We start from the raw sequence: 18,208 nt of genomic DNA on the forward strand, positions 1-18,208 counted from the left end.
TCATTTTAAATTTGATTGATTGAGTTTTGTTTATTTACTTTTCTGTAAACATATATAAGTTACAGTATTTATAATAATCTATTTGAAAACATTTAATTTTCCTCGAATATTACAGTAGGGTACGGAAAGTTCCAGCAATTTGTCTTAAAGAACGATGCCATACACCACTAGTTTATAATTTTAATTGTTATTAATTCGAGATTCTGCTATGCCTTATTGGAATTCGTTATGTATGTCAAAAATGTAACGATTTTATTTCTCATTATGGATCTTCTGGATCTCAATTCTTAATTTTTTAGCTTTGCAGATTTTTTGCAATATTATAATATGATTTTTTTTATATCCCTGTTAATTTTAAATTGGACTGTTTACTAAATTTATTTAATATGTTGGGCTTGCTCGTAGGCTAGAATGATTGAACCTAAAGTAAAGGTTCCGGGTTCGACCTGCTTCGAGCAGCTTATTATCAAGCAGTAGTAACAACAGTTTTTATTTGAAAATTTAGATTCCAATATGTTTCCAAGTAAAAATAGCCCTGATCCGGCATTGCTGCATCAATAAATAATAATTCAGTAATAATAATTCTTCACATAGAGGCAGGGCAAATGCTTTGATTGCCACCTGTAGAACTGACCAGTATTGAGTCAAATTAGCACAACAATTTATAGCACTCTTTAGTTTTAACTATAATCTAATACCTGAAATAAAAGAATATTTAATGTGTTAATAAAACTTCTTGAAGAGTTTTTAATTTCAAATTTTATATTTTTTACAAGTTTTTGTTCAGTTTTAGAGTTTTATTACAATTTCGTACCTGTACTTAAATTTCTTATCGTACCTGCTTCATGTATTTGTTTATCCTATCGCAAATCATCTCTTTATGATTGAATAACGAAAACATAAAGGATCGCATATAAATAAAAAAACTCTTCAGTATTATAACATCAAGTTAATTATATATCTTCCATACACTACGCCTTATTAATTGGTACCTGTTATCTTTTATAATATCAGAAGGTCCCATTTAGGATCATTATTTTATATTGTGGTTATTAATTCATACAATATATAAATATAAACAGTATTTTTGTAAGGCCCGGATGTTTGGTCTCCACGATATTTGCTTTACAAATGAGCTTTATTTTACAGCTTGGATGAGACGGTTTGGTTTAATCGTAAACTTGTTAAAATACTTTTAATGGTCTTTTTGGGTTTAACGACTATTTGTACTTTAAATAAAAGAGCAATATAAATATAACAGAGAATATCAATATAAATGTTCGTTAAATTTAACTTCCGTGCTGCAAAATTAAATATGTTTTACTTCTTAAATTACAACGTGTCCTAATTAGTTTGTTATTTTATAAAGGCATTTAAAAAAAAAAAACTTAATAGCTCTTTTTTATTTATAACAAAATTAAATCTATTCACAACGAGTTGCAACTTAGTTTTTGGTTCTGTTATGATCAAGTATAGACATAATATCTTTTACAAAACTGGGATAAATGAAATTCTTAAGTTCAACTACGCATATTATAAAAAAAATCTAAAATATTTTCAGTTGATTGTATTTTTTTTTTAATTTTTTATTGCAGCATTTGCCCAGGATGCTGATGGTGGTTCCGTATGTGCTGGTGACATACCAGATGTCGAAGAACTTTCTGTTAGGCCTAATTTAGCGGGAAAATGGATTTCTTCAGAGTAAGTGAAAAAAAAAATTATTCTAGTTAATTATTTTTAACAAAATTACTGATCATTTTTGTTATAACTATACTTTAGTAACTTTCTTTATTAATTTAGCTCAAGATCGATAATCGAATTTGTTATCAAATGTCTTTACATCTAGAATCTTGTGAACATTTTATTCAAAGCACAACTTTAAATTCGACTATTAAATTCTACAACTATTCTATACATATGAGTTGAGAATTGAAGTCGTACAGAATTGTATGATAATTAATCGGACAATTTTTATTTCTACATATATTCGTAAATAAAATTATACTTTATTAAATATAATTAAACACCTTAAAATTGTGGATTTATATACAGTACCCTTTCGCCGTATAATTAATTACTATTTACCTGAATAGTTATAAGTGAGATTTATTTTATCCACTTAAAAATAAAGGATAAAACTAAACTTTTAGATTTTTTTTTATTAATTTACTTTATTGCTTGTGATTTTAATTTTTATAGAATTGTAATACAAAACGTTTAAGAGAAAGGTAAAAATGCTGAGAACTAATTTTTAATTAATAGATAGATTCATAAAAAAAATTATTCATTTATTTATTTATTTATTCATAGCAAGCAAATAATAATAAATATTATTTTAGGCAGTTCATATAGTATATTCGTTATAGTCAGTCAAGCTTATTCATAATTACTACTTGAAAAAAAGTAATTTTAAAATATTTATAGTAGCTACACTATTTTCGCTTCTGTAAAAATAAAATTTAATTTCTGTTTTTCACATTTTACTTCACATGTGTATGATATAAAATAACTAAATTAATTGTAATAACTAAGATATTACTTTTCTGTATCCTAAAAGTGTCTCATTGACCAAAACTTTTCTCAATTTTTTTTCTTGAATGACAATAAGTAATCGCTAAATAATTACGCTTATATAACTTTGGGGCGCCTGGGCCTGAATCAAAGGTCCCGGGTTCGATTTCGCTTTGAGAAGTCTAATGTCAAGCAGTGGTGACATCGGTTTTCACTTGGAAATATAGATAGCAATATGTTCCTAAGTGAAAATAGCTTTCATCCGGCATTTCATCAATAAAATAATTGCTTCAGGTTTGATCCCAGCTCGAGATCAAGCAGTTTGATGTTAAAATTTCACTTGAGCTTATCTCTACATCCTAAATATAATATCAAGTAATAATAAAATTCATCAAACAGAAGTGAGACAACTATTTGGGTTGCCTAACAGGTTATAGGACTATAAAGCTCTGATTGTTCAAAACCAAAAGAATAAAAAATGAAATAAAAATCACTTACGTAATTATTATTTGACTTTAAACATTTTTTAAAAATTATGTCTATTATATATAAATTAGCATGAGATTAGTATTATTTCAAAAATATTTTTATATTTTCTATTTATATGTTGTACAGTAGAACTCCGTTAAGAATATCATGCTTAATACGATTATCGCATAATACGCACTTTCTTGCACTTAGAAATATATTACCCTAACCCGCATAATACGCTGTCTTGCTTAATAAGCGTTTTCGAATTGGTTTTGGTTTGGTTTTGGTTTGGTTTTTCTGTATTTACATTTTATGGCTTCAATCAATCAATGATTTCATCTTGCGAGTTGCATGCTCTCTGTCTACAATTCTCACCACGATGTCGTATGATATATGGTCCTCTGTCTAGCGTTTGAGCCATCAATTAAACATAAAAATTATACCCTCGTTATATCTCGAGTGGATTGTCATAAACAAACCGATATTATCGGCGTCTCCGATGTCATATACGCGACATTTTTTATGGTCCCATGACTCCAATCTCCAATGTATGCATGGTGATGGTGAGATGTATGAGAGAATGCAAGAATTGAAAAAAATTATGTGTTATTCGATATGATCTTCGTGCGTGGTTTTAGTTATTTGTCTTTAATCTCGACGGTTTAATCTCGATTTCTTGGATTTATAATCGGATATCTTGAATCTCATGACGAGCTACCATAAGGCCACGCGTTCACTTTGAACGACCTTAACTCCAAAACATTTTTGTAATAAAACTCTTAACGCACCATGTTTTCTTGAGCAACAGATGCTGTTGTTGTATGATCAATATGATTACTAACTGGTATGTAAATATTTAGTTTGACTAAATATTTATTACCAGTAAAGTTTGACTTTACTGGTATGTAAATATTTAGTTTGTAATTATAATAATATCCAAATTTTTAGGATAAACTTAAGCATTATCAAATCTTTGTGCATATTGTATGTGTTTAATTTATGACTGATAATACACCTATCAATCTAATCAAATTCATATTTTCAAACTAGTCGTCAGTTTAATTCCACCCTCAGCCAACTTGATATCAAGCAAAATTTCACTTGAACTTATCTCTACATCTCAAATATAATAATATTAAGCAAATGTCGATTTTGCTAGCATTGCTAGCACAAACTAGTCCCAAGTTTGATACCACCATCAGTGAGCTCGATATCAAGCAGTTTGGAATCAAAATTTTAATTGAGCTTATCTCTACATCCCAAATAAGCAAATATTGATTTCGCTAGTATTGCTACAACACTATTAGATATACATTTTCCAAGTTTGATCCCACCCTCAGCCAGCTTGATATCAAGCAGTTTTATGTCAAAATTTTACTTGAGCTTATCTCTACATCCCAAATAATATCAAGCAAATAGCGATTTTTCTAGCATTGCTACAACACTATTAGATATAAATTTTCAATTAAAGACGTGGGCTAACTAATTCCGAGTTTGATCCCACCTCGGCCAGCTCGGTAACAAGCAGTATAACAAAATTCCACATGAGCTTATGTCTACATCTAAAATGTAATCTCAAGGACGTGTACTAGCACAAACTAGTCCCGAGGATGATCCCACGCTCAACCACCTCGATATCAAGCAATTTGATGTCAGAATTTCATTTGAGCTTATCTCTACATCTCAAATATTTGATTTCGCTAGCATTGCTACAACACTATTAGATATACATTTTCAATTAAGGACGTCGGCTAGCACAAACTGATTCCGAGTTTGATCCCACTCTCAGCCAGCTCGGTAACAAGCAGTCTGATAACAAAATTTCACTTGAGCTTTTCTTTACATCTCAAATGTAATCTCAAGAGAAATCGATTTTACTTTCCTTTCGCACAAGGGAAATCGATTTCACCTATATTTTTTTACTAGTTTCGAATTTTGATTCCATCCTCGGCCAACTTGACGATAGTGCTCGATATCAAGCAGTTTGATATCAAAATTCTGAGCTAATAGATCTCAACTCTATTCTCAAAAATCGATTTCGATAATATTGCTGCAACACTTTTCAATGTATATAAATTTTTTAAAGTGTTCTCATGAGAAAATAAGTGATTAGCCGTTGGGTTGCCCTTTTGAGAAAAATACCAGGGTTGAATGTACACAAATCAAACAAATTAATTATCAATCTCTTATAGGGGCTTAAAATTTACAGAAATATAATCAATTTTTATAAACCGCATAAACACCAAATAATGGTTTGTCGTTCAAAAAGTTTAGATTTGTGATTAGTTTTTTATATTTACTGGCAAATGTCATTCAGAATTGATTTGTCTCTCCTCTAGCTTTTGGTTTAGTAAAAAAACAAAGATGTGGGTATCTATAAATAAGGCCTAATAATTACTAATAAATAAGGGAATAACATTTTGTGTAGTTATAAAGTTTCGTTGTGTAATTAATATAATGCTATCTTAATTAGTATTAATTATAAAAATAGTTTGTCAAATATCTTGTGCTAACTCTCATAGGAATTGTTATATTTTTCTGTATAATATATGAAAAATAACTATATGAACAAAGTGCTTGAAACATTTGGGAATCATGCCATACTAATTTTAAATTAAGTATGCTGCAATTGTTCATTTTAGTTTAGACCTGAATGAACTTTTAGTATATAAGTTCAATTTGTGATTTACTAGTTTTGTGTTTCAATTTCAATTTCTGTTTTGATAATCTTTTGGATTACCATGATTGTCATAAAGAGAACTAAGTAAACAAACACACTTCTCTCTTACTTCCTGGAGAACAGACAAGATCAGCCAAAATCTCGACCCATATCTTTCGCCAGATCGAAAGCACACACCACGACTCGAATTCTCGCAAATACCAGAACACCATCGAGATCATCTGTCCTGTTTTTTTATGTTTGTTTAAAGTTTTAAAATGAAAACACCGCAGTAGGTTTTACTTCGAATTAATCAATCAACGTCTCTGCATTGGGTCGCGACGGGATATTTTTCTCTGCATGTGCGAGAGGGAACTTAAGCCTGGTTTCCATGAACAGATCGAATCTTTAAGGTTGACTTTTTTAGATAGAACCAATAGAAATTGGAGAAATATTAGTAGAAAGTAATACTTAATTTATTAAAATTTTTCTTCATTATATTAATCATTTTACAAATGAGCAAAATACATCATGTTTTAGAGAAAGTTTAAATGTTTTTTTTTTTTTTTTTGAGAGATTTGTTGAATTAGGTTTTGAAAATAGCCAGTACATAGATACGTACCCTTAATTTAAAAAAAATTTAAACTGATCTAAAAGATATTTTTATTTTTAAACCTAACAGTTAAACTAAATTTATTAGTCAATATTTAAAGATTATAGTAATGATATTTTATTTAAATCATGCATTATATATTTTATATTAATGATTAAATGAATGCTCATGATTATCATTAAAATTCATAAAATGACCTACGATATAAACTGGTATTTCCACAGGATGAAATATTCAATTTTACTCAATAATTAACATCCCAACAATTAACTTTCCGCAAAAAAATCGAAAATGATTTTTTTTATATATCTTCACGTTTCAGAAGTTTCTGAACATTTTGGCATACCTTGGTGGTCAAAAATGATCATTAGACATATGCACTTCAAATTATCAGATATTTTATGCAGATTCTAATAATGTGTATCAATTTTGTTTACATTTCTATGGATTCCGTAACATCGTTTGCCCGTTAGACGGCGACGCGGCGCTTACGCGCTTCAATAATTTGTCTCTATGCAGCTACAACTGTGCGATTGATTTGAGAAAAAGTTCAAAATTTCCAATTTATTTCAAAATATAAAAAACATTTTTTTCCAAAAAAGTCAATTTTATTCAAAAATTTAAAATTACTCAAAATTTTTTTTTTTCAAAGATTAAAAAAAAAGAAAAATGGTATGGAAACTTCCAGCAATTTGCCTTAAGCCACGATGCCATACACCACTAGTTTTGTTTTTGATGAGGAAAAGTAAACAATTTGACCAATATGTGACTGAGTCCAATTTTTAACATTCAATGATTTGATTGATTTAGTGTTTTACATCTGACCATATAATATACGTGTTATTTCTTTTATGCTTTAGATTTGTTTTATTTGTATTTTCAATCGTCTTATTGGATTGTGAATGTCGCACCAGGCCCTTGTAAGAATCGTTTTACGACCTGTGATGTGGCTTACTTGATGGTCTGGAAGTGCAGGCGCTGGTATACATAAAGTTTTTTAAAATACTTTGTACATATTAATTGCTAGAATAAAGTTTTAAACGTATCAATCTAATTACCAAATGTCCAATACAAGACAAATTGTAATTTACATTGGAGACGAGTGGGGCGCATGGCATCGTGCCTTAAGGCAAATTGCTGGAACTTCCCGTACCATTAATTTTTTTTTTTTAAAAGATTAACATGTTTGAAAAAAAATTACTATGAAAAAATTAGATTTTTGAGAAGCTATAAGTTTTTGACAAAAATCTACTTTTTTTGAAAAAAAAAAGAATTTTGAAGAAAAATTTATTTTGAAATATCTTGGAAATTCTGAACTTTTTTCAAAGCAATCGTACTGCTTTAACTGCATAGACGAAATATCAAAGTGCGTAAGCACCGCGTCGCCGTCTAACGGATTAACATTGGTACGGAACCCAAAGGAATGTAAACAAAATTTATACTTATTGTTAAAATATCTGATAATTTGATGTGCATATGTCTAATGTTCATTTTTGACCGCCAAATGGCTCATTTTTTTACTTTTTTTCTCCATATCTCCGATGCACCTTCCTTTCAAAAAATTTAAACAGTTCTTCATTTAGTCAATACAAATAAAATGTTTTTTTGAATTATTCAAATCTGACGCTCCGTTCTCTTAAAAACTGAGTTACCGTTCTTGGCACTTTTTGCTTCATATCTTCGGAACGGCTAGACCTACCTTTTCCAAAAACTAATCAGCACGTCTCCTTATCAATACGAATCGAATGTTTTTTGAATTTTTCAAATCGGTTGATCCGTGTTCCCGAAATCGTCGACGAAAATTTGTATCCGAACACACACACATACACACACACACATACATCTATTTTTTTTCTAAGGTATGCCAAAATGTTCAGAAGGTTTTGAAACGTAAAGATATATAAAAATTTTCATTTTCGATTTTTTTGCGATTACTATAACTTGCCCTACGGGAAGTTAAATAGAAAAAAGAAAGGTGATTCAAATATAAGCACATTAAGGAGCGTCCATAAATCATATTAGGGATGACTTATTACTGAATGTGATGCAACAGTTTTTAGAAAGGGCTATTTTCACTTGGAAACATGTATTTAAAGATCTATATTTCCAAATAAAAATTGATATCGCTACTGCTTGATATCGAGTTTGTTCATGAGGGGGATTGAACCCGCGATTCACCTGATTGCAAACCTACGAACTAGTCACGCCGCCATAAGGCCTACATTTTAAAAAATTGACAAAGTTTAAATATATTAAGAATATATTAAATATATTCACAATGTTTTACTACAAAAATACTGAATGCACAACCGATTGTCTTAAATCTCAACCATTCTAACTACGCATTTCTGACAGACTTAAGATTTTATTTAGAATTGCTAAGGGGGTGTCCATTAATCCCGTGAGGTTTCTAGGAGGAAGGGAGTTTGATATAGTAAGATATCACGTGTATTTATTTTAAACTATTTTTTTTAGAAAAGTTCAAATATTTTCAAAAAAAATCAAAATTTGTACTGTTTTTCATGTAACTAAAAATACACGCGATGTTTGAATGGCGGGGGGGGGGTAATTTTGAATATCACCATGGATCACCAAGTGCGAGGGGGGGTCCAAACATTCTAAAAAACATTGCAACCTTTTTACCAAACGCACCACCGTAAAAAGTCATCGTCATCTTTAAGATGTTGTTGCAATGTTATTTTAAAATTCCTTATCTATGTTTAAAAGTATTAAGTTTTGTATGGTGAATTTTTACCAGATCCTTTTCTATATCGTTTCCCGCCTCCGCGTGCTCGATCGTCAAATCCAGAGATGAACGTTCATTATAAATATAAATATCGGAGACGAGAAAATACTCTTGACATACGACTTGAGCCAAACCATACGACAAGGGGTTGATTGAGTATGTGCTTGACACAAAACCATAAAAAGCGCGAGTCACGTACCCACTTTTGCCATGTACCTTATGGACGTTTGTTTTCCTTCATTCTAATGATATAAGTGCATATGCAGTTATATATGAGCAATAAATTATTAACCATAAGCAGCTGGAAATGTAGACTTGTTTGCAAATATCTTGATGTCGTTATGCGATTATTTATTACTCAAGGGAAAATACATAAAAGGATTCTCGCGTATAATTCAAATGTTTATTATCTTCGTTTTATTTCTTCATGGCTTTTATAAATTTAACAATTATTTGTTTATGTACTTTTGCACCTTCGAGGATAAGTATTTTAATAATTCATTGGTCGTTGTGCCATGTAAGGATGTAGACAATTTATTGGTTCTATTCCCTGTAAAACTTTAAGTTTTATTATTGCTTCTGTTATAATTTTTAACTTTGTTTTTTGCTTTTGGTACTATGTCTTATATTTTCTCAAAATTATTTTTAAAAATATATTTTCGAAAATATCTGCACACTTTATTCAAATTCCTTTTATTATAGTATTTGCTGTTCATATGTTATATTTCTGTCATCTCAGTGATCCCAAGTGGTTAAGTCGATACTATTTTCCTGAAAATAGTTAATAAATTGAAATATTATAGGTTAGGAACAAAAGTTAATGAAGCACTTAGCATATAATTTAAACCAATAATTTCAAATACGTAATATTACACGAGTAATAAAACTTTGAACTCAAGCCTTGCAAAATAATGAAAATTGACTCCACTGGGATGACAGATTTGATGTCTAAGGTTGCAGACTTATTGATTCTATTTCTGATCCAGTTAAACTTAATGTTTTATTTTTACTCTGGTCACTTTATATCATTTTTGCATAAAATTATTTTTAGAAATAAAAAAAATAATATCTGCACATCTTGATCACATTACTTAAAGTTGTACTATGTATGTTTATGATCAAATTTGTGTTATTTTATTACTAGCTATGCTTTATAAGGATGTAGGCAATTTATTGGTTTTATTTCAGATCATCTAAGGCCTAATATTTTATTTTTACTTATATTATGATTTTTAACTGCGTTGTTTGAGCTTTACCTAATATTTGCCTAAAAATAATTGGAGTAAAATTTAAAAATAAAATTGTACTCCTAAATCATGATCAAATGCTTTTTGTGTTCCAAGAAACATAAGTTATGATAGAATTTGATTTTATAACTTAATATTATGTTAGCTTTGTAAGGATGTAGATAATTTATTGGTTCTATGTATGATCATGTAAAACTTAACGTTCTTGCTTTTATTGTGATTTTTTGGACTTTGGTTATATGCTTTGGATGCCATAATTCATATTTGCACGTTTAAAAAAAAATTAACTCAAGACAAATTGCTGGAACTTTCCGTACCGTAATTAAAAAAAAATTACACAAAATGTGTACTCATTATTAAAATCTCTATGAAATATCTATAAAATATATAATTTGATGTACATATGTCCAATAAACATTTTGGACGGCCAAATGGCATTTTTTTAACTTATTTTTATTGAGAGTCCATAACCGCTGGACCTGCCTTCCCAAATATTTAATCAGTTGTTCATCTTGTCAATACAAGTAAAACGTTTTTTGAATCATTCAAATCGGACGCTCTGTTATCTCAAAAACTGAAATACCATTTTTGGCACTTTTTGCCCCGTATCTCCTAAACAGCTAGACGTGCCTTTCTCAAAAACTAATAAGCTCGTCTCCTTATCAGTAAGAATCGAATGTTTTCTTGAATTATTCAAATCGGTCGATCCGTGTTCGCAAAATCGTCTATGCAAACTTGTATCCGCATACACACACACATATCCATTTTTTCTAAGGCATGCCAAATGTTCAGAAAAATTTTCATTTTCGATTTTTTTTCAGATTTTTATCATACGCATACTTTCTAAGGAAAGTATGCTTTTTTATATACTTAACAATTCAATACACATTTATGATATTTTTTTTTAATCATGCTTGCTTGCTATAATTATAATATTTTTTATTTCGAACAAAGATTTTATTTTAATGTAAAATTTTAAGTTATAGTTAATTTAATTTCAAATTGCATTATACTTTATAATATAATTCAACATATAATATGCTGAACCCTCAATTTAGATGGTACTCGAGTAGATCAAATACATTTCCTCCGTCCTTTGTCTCTCTATCTATAATCTAAAATTGTTAATTCCGATGCGTATTCTTTCATTTTAATATCACTCATATTAATTCCATTAGTTTTTTCAGCTAGTGTCTATATATAAATTTCTTTCTTAGTTAGATTAACATAAGAATGTTCTGAGCAAGGCAATGTGTTTCAAATTAAACGACGTGACTGCACTACAAACGTCGGTGTGGGACTTTATATTCTTTTATGTCGAGCTGTGAGAAAACGTCGTGATGAGTTCTGGCTTTTTTGCTGAACAATGCAAAATCAAATATTTAAATGAGCTCTTCTTTGTCATTTTAGTGAAGGCGTACTTTAAAAGATCTTATTAATGTTTTTCGTTTGCAAAACGACGCTGATTAACTGGCAACGTTCCAACTTATCTTTGCCTTAAAAGCTTTTATATTGGATCTCTTGTAAAGGAAAATTTCATATATAGAACCGATTGTTTCTCAAACGACTATATTGTATTTGTGGACCAAGAGTTGGGGACGACCATTAATCACGTGAGAGGGGGGGGAGGAGTTTGACAAAAAAGTACGAAATATCAGGTGGAAAAAAGGGGGTCTAGATATAATCAAAGGGCGGAGAAGTTTGACAAAAAATACGAAATATCATGTGGAAAAGGGGTTCTAGATATCATTAAAAAAATCCAAATTTTTTCAAAAAATCCAAAAATTTAACATGTTTTCTAGGTACTAAAAATACACTTCATGTTGGGTGGGGGTGGTGGTGTAATTTTAAACATAACCACATTTTACTTAAAGGGGAAAATCTACCCTTTTCTACCGTAGATTCTGGAATTTGATCAAAATTGATGTTGTCTAATGATTCTAATTATATATGTATATTTGTACGCCCAAGACCGTTTTAAAATGAATAATACAAATTATAACTAGTGGTGCATGGCATCGTGCCTTACGGCAAATTGCTGGTACTTCCCGCATCAAAAATTAATTTTTTTAAAAAATCCTTTAATTTTTTTTTTTACTTTTTCGCTGGTGATATAATGTCATTCTTTAAACAGCTGTAATATCTGTTTTGCTTAAAAAATATTTTCCATTTTAATAACTTAAAAAATTTATAGAAACTACGAATAATATAGAAATAATATTTAAACAATAAACTGTCGTTTAGTACAAAAATGTTTAATTTGTTTTATTATTTTCAAGGAGCAGGGTAAAATATACTTCTGGATTCAGGCATTTTTTATTAAATCAAGATTTGTACTACAATGTAACTTTAAAATGTTTATCTATGCCGATTTCCTTATTGATATCGGTACCCATACAACGTTGGTGCCGGTACGCACACAACGACAGATCTCTATTCACATACACGACGACTAATCACAATCGACCCGTATAGAAATGATATCATCGAGAGCGAATGACGAACCATTGGCACTCCACCTTTATCTTATCGACTCTTATCTGCCGTAACGCACTTCCGTTTGCATTTGTACGGATTTACACCCTAGTCGGGCCTAATGAAGTTTTACTTAAAAAAATTCATTTTCGATTTTTTTGTGATTACTATAACTTGCCTCACGGGAAGTAAAAATTTGATACATTTCCCAGTACCTACTTTATATTTTAAGTATTGATATTCAATCAATTTTATCAACTTCTCTACTTTGATAATATCTTAGATATCGTTCAATTTCAGTAACTTTATTTTATTGATATATTGCACAAACTCTTCTCATGCTATGCTATTGTAATATATAAAAATGCATAAAATCCTACTGCTTCGAGATTTAAGATCACATTTATATTTATTAGTTATTACTTCGCTTTTTATTGCTTTTATTAATATACGACAATAATATCAAAGTGAAATGGCGCCGAAGTCAAAGCTTTTATCTGGGTCATAAACAGCCTGCATATGGATTTTGATAGCCTTTTCATAATCAATTTTTCTGAGACTAATAAATATTATTATATCACTAAAATCCAAATGTTCTAAGTTCACATGAGCCGGTGACATATGGAACTTCCAAAAATTTAAGAAACTTGAGTCCTTTTATTATCATTTTTGAACATTAGCAGGATAATCGTATTACTTATCTTTTCAGGATGTGGAGTGTGCACTTAAGTCCGATTTTTCAAGTACGGCGTAGTTTAATCCTTGGGTTTAAATTTTTTGTTTAATATAGAGGTATGAAACTTTTGAAAAACCAATAGCAGATTTAGAGTATTTAATTCCTTATACAAACTTGGATATAAATTAGAAATATATTTTTGTTGAATTAATAAATTAATGTTAACCTCTGCAATGCTAACCTCTGCAATATAGGTCGGAATACTTTGAACAGGTTTGGGTCTATGAGATTTATACTATATAAGTATTTAAAAAAAAAGGAGTTAATGATTTATAAATTATTTCGTTAGGTATTACTAATTTTGTAAAAAAAATCAAATATGAATATCTTCTAAATTGATCAAAATGATTTGAAATATTGATTTTTTTCGAAAACAAGTAATAATGTTATAAAATATAAGGCATTATTTATACGGATACCGGATAGGTGATTTAGTACATTTTATTTCTTACACATATTTTTACATAATTTGACATCTATTTTTATTGATGAATTAATGTTAAATTCTGCAATATTATATGTAGGAAAACTTTGAATTTTTTACATCTATAAAATACTTAATAAGTATTGAAGTAAATTTAAAGTTAATTATTTAAAATACTTTATACATTTTTTTCAAAATTAGATTAATATCTGTTAAATGATCAAACTTAATTGAAATATTGAATTGAAAGCAATAATATTTTCAGATTATATTTGGTGACCTTCTTGGTTATATGCTAATTAGTTTTAAACTAGGTTCAGTTATTTTTAATTTTATCATACTTTTTTCAACATTTAAAATAATATCCTATAAATTTATCAAAATTAATTGAAATGTTGTTTATTTTTTAAAACTTTAAATAATATTTTTAGGAGATATGTTAGACACCATTATTAACTTCACGTAGGGCAAGTTATAGTAATCGCAAAAAAATCAAAAATTAAAATTTTTATATATCTTTACGTTTCAAAACCTTCTGAACATTTTGGCATACCTTAGAAAAAATTGATGTGTGTGTGTATGTGTGCGTGCGTGCGGATACAAATTTTCGTCGGAACACGGATGAAGCGATTTGAATAATTCAAAAAACATTCGATTCGTATGGATAAGGAGACGTGCTGATTAGTTTTTGGCGAAGGCAGGTTTAGCCGTTCCGAAGATATAGGGCAAAAAGTGCCAAAAACGGTAACTCAGTTTTTAAGATAACTGAGCGTCCGACTTGAATAATTCAAAAAAACATTTTGCTTGTATTGACAAGATGAATAACTGATTAAATTTTTGGAAAGGCAGGTCTAGCGGTTATGGACCCACAATAAAAATAAGTTTGAAAAATGATATTGGACATATGTTGTTGTTGCCAACAACAAATTATAAGATATTTTATAGAGATTTTAATAATGTGTACACATTTTGTGTAAATTTTGTTGGGTTCCGTACCAAGATTTTTAATTACGGTACGGGAAGTTGCAGCAATTTGTCTTAAGGCACGATGCCATGCACCCCACTAGTTATGAGAACCATTATTTATTGTCACTATTTCGAATTATTTAACATTCAAAAAGTGACTTTTCAGATCATTTTTGGTGCTTCTAAGTACCAAAATACTTACACGTTTTAGGTTTTTTGAAAATTATTTGAGAGCATCAAATTTTTAAAATGTCAAATTATATGAACACGTCGAAATCGATTAGATTACCAATTTTCAAAATTTCCGGAGTACTAAACCGGCAACAGCCTTTTTTGCACCAAATGACTATATTTCTACAGTATGTTAAAAGTTTTGTCTTGTAGTATAAATATGTGAAAATGAAAGACGTTTATGTTGTTGATATTTAATGTTTATTTTAAAATAGCGATAGATTTTATAAATATTTTGATCTATATTATATATTTATATAAGCTGATTTTTATCAAAAAAATAAAATATTTTCTTAAGGATTATTCCTGTGATAATAAAACATCTATAAAGTATCCTCCTCAAATCCAATACTTTTTATTTGTATCGCAGAGCAGCACACTAAAGCTAAAAACCTTTTTTATCTTGGCGACAAAACAACCATATGATTGTTCATTTAAGAACCATTGGGTTAGCCCTTAACAAAATGCATTTGTCGTGTCACAAGTATATTTCGGTTTCGAATATCCTTTTTGCAATCGGAGATTTCCTCGAGCCCTGCAGCGAAGGGCAAATCCCTATGCTGCAACGCCAACGGCCTGGCGCTGTGCTTGCAGAAAAGAATAGACTAGACGCTCAAGTCGCATTTAGCAATTACCCGAAAAAATAACTTTTGACAGGTACTAAAATTTTCTACGAAATCAATATCTTGGATAAATGTTTCCTGTTTTAAGTAAGGGATAAGGCCAAATGATGTATTTGTTTAAACGACCAAAACTAATTGAATGAACTTGTCTCTTGAGAAGTTGTTTTGTTCTATTGGCTTGCTTCCGTGTTTGTCTGGCTGGCTGTCTGAACGTTCACTCAATTGTAAATGGTAATAGATGGTAATGGTAAAAGTTAATACATTTTTTACAGTCACATCATTGTATATTATATTATACAATATTAGTTATCATATGACAAGATAGTAGTTACATATCTTAAAAAATAATATAAATTAATTTGAATATTTGAATTTATTTGTAGAGCAATTTGCTGCCTACGAATATAATTCTTAGAATATGTGAAATAGGTTTCAATGAATTAAACTGTAAATATACGATATTCTTCAATAATTGATTCGCCCACAAACCTTTTAAAATAATTTAATATAATTGAATAACTTATATTTAAATAATTTTATAGCTTGTTGCCGATTTCACTTTTATGTATTTGCCTTTTTTTTTAATATAAGCAATAAGAAAAACTAGTGGTGCATGGCATCGTGCCTTAAGTAATAAAATGTTCGAGGAATTATAAATGTTTCAAATAGATTATTATAAACACTGTAACATTGTCCAATATTTATGAGAATTATGTAAACTCAATTGCAAAGTTAAAATTATTTATTTAAAGTATATAAGTGAGCTTTAGAACTTTTGCCAGAATTAAAATTAAAATCTGAATTATCTTCGATATACAAAAAAGAAAAACTTTTTTGGAAAAGAAAATTGAAAAAAAAAAGAATTTTTTGATTTTTTTTCTACCAAAAGAAATTGTTTTGTCAACACAAGCAGAAAGTTTTTTGAATCATTCAAATCGGATGCTTAGTTCTCTCAAAAACTGCAATTTTTTGCACATTTACCTCGGTATCGAATGTACCTGCCTTTGCCAAAAACTAATCACCACTTCTCCCCGACATCACAAATTGAATGTTTTTGGATCATTTAAATCGGATGCTCCGTTCTCTCAAAAACTCGACTTTTATTTTCTGCATACTTTGCTCCGTATCTCTGAAACGACTGGACCTGCCTTTGCCAAAAACTAATCAGCATATCTCCCGATCAATAGTAATCGAATGTTTTTTGAATCATTAAAATCGGTTGATTCGTGCTCCCGAAAACGTGGACGAAAAATTGTATCCATATATACATACACACACGCACACATCTATTTTTTCCGAGGTATGCCAAAATGTTCCTTCAAAACGTTAAGAAATGCAAAAATTTTCATTTTCGATTTTCGGCCCATTGCTATAACTACCCTACGGGAAGTTAATTAATAAATTAAATACAGTTTTAAATCATGAAGTGATATGTTCATTATGAGTTTTATGCCATATATCTTTAAAATGAAGTTGAATTTACTAAATTGAATGATTTCTAACATATTATCAAGATAGAGAAATGGATAAAACTGATCAAGATGCACAAATTCTTAGAAGGTACATTAAATTCTTTATCAATTGATTTTATAAACAGTTGACTTACAATTATCTAAAATTACGAACATTAGATATCAAGTTTGATCAAATTTCATAATCTGAGGTAAAAAAAAATTTCCTGGACCTCAATTAACATATATTAACAAATAATTTAATCTTCAATTGACATACCAGGGAGAATTTATTACCTCAGATTCTGTAATTTGATCAAATTTGATATCTAATGTTCGTAATTTTAGATAATTTTAAGTCTTAATTTTAAGTAAATCATCTGTTTATAATATCAATTTCAAATGCAGGCTGAAAAACAATTTATATGTGAAATTTTATTGAGATACATAATATAAATACTGTTGAACTCCGTTAAGACAATCATTCCCAATACAATTTTCCGTTTAATACGCTTCTTTACGCAAATCCTTGCACATTGAAATATTTTGTCGCTATTCCGTTCGTTTAAGACGCGTTTTTTACTGACCGGCTTTATCTAATTATATATAAAATGATTTCTCAATAACTGTAAAAAATCAGTTAGTTAAACCTCCATAAGCGGTCAAAATACTTTTGAATAGTTATTTTGACATTTTCTTAACCGTTTAGAAACGGTTATTTTAACTATTATATTCCCAAAATACATTTTTCGAGTACTCTCCTGTTGACCACATATTTCATAGCCCAAGCCCACACGCAATGGTACAATACAATATTTGCACTGAGGGTCTTTGGGGAATCATGTGACATTTTTCCTCAAATTTCAGTAAATAATAACCACCACCACCTACCAGCAACAATTTTTTGTTTATTTTGGGAAGATAACGCGAGACGAATGCAGATGCTCACATTGCATTTTATTTGTTAGATCTGCCTATTGTGAGACCCGTAGCTTCGTTATTGTGTACTGACCCTGAATATTTTTGAATAGGAGGACTACTATTGTCCTGGCACA

The 18,208-nt window shown here is 29.5% G+C and overlaps 1 protein-coding gene across 1 annotated transcript in view; it reads left to right on the plus strand.

The window, feature by feature from the left end:
• The window catches only part of LOC113388227, a 44,296-nt gene that overhangs the window by 20,186 nt on the left and 5,902 nt on the right, over positions 1-18,208 (plus strand). Inside the window, exon 7 of the mRNA XM_026625625.1 lies at positions 1,596-1,701. Within this exon, the coding sequence (XP_026481410.1) occupies positions 1,596-1,701 (106 nt within the window). The remainder of the gene's footprint in view (positions 1-1,595; positions 1,702-18,208) is intronic.

The sequence above is a fragment of the Ctenocephalides felis genome, unplaced genomic scaffold (genome assembly GCF_003426905.1).
Source record: "Ctenocephalides felis isolate EL2017-DRISC unplaced genomic scaffold, ASM342690v1 CF-g0.4_SCAFFOLD_03572, whole genome shotgun sequence".
Taxonomy (NCBI): Eukaryota; Metazoa; Arthropoda; class Insecta; order Siphonaptera; family Pulicidae; genus Ctenocephalides; species Ctenocephalides felis.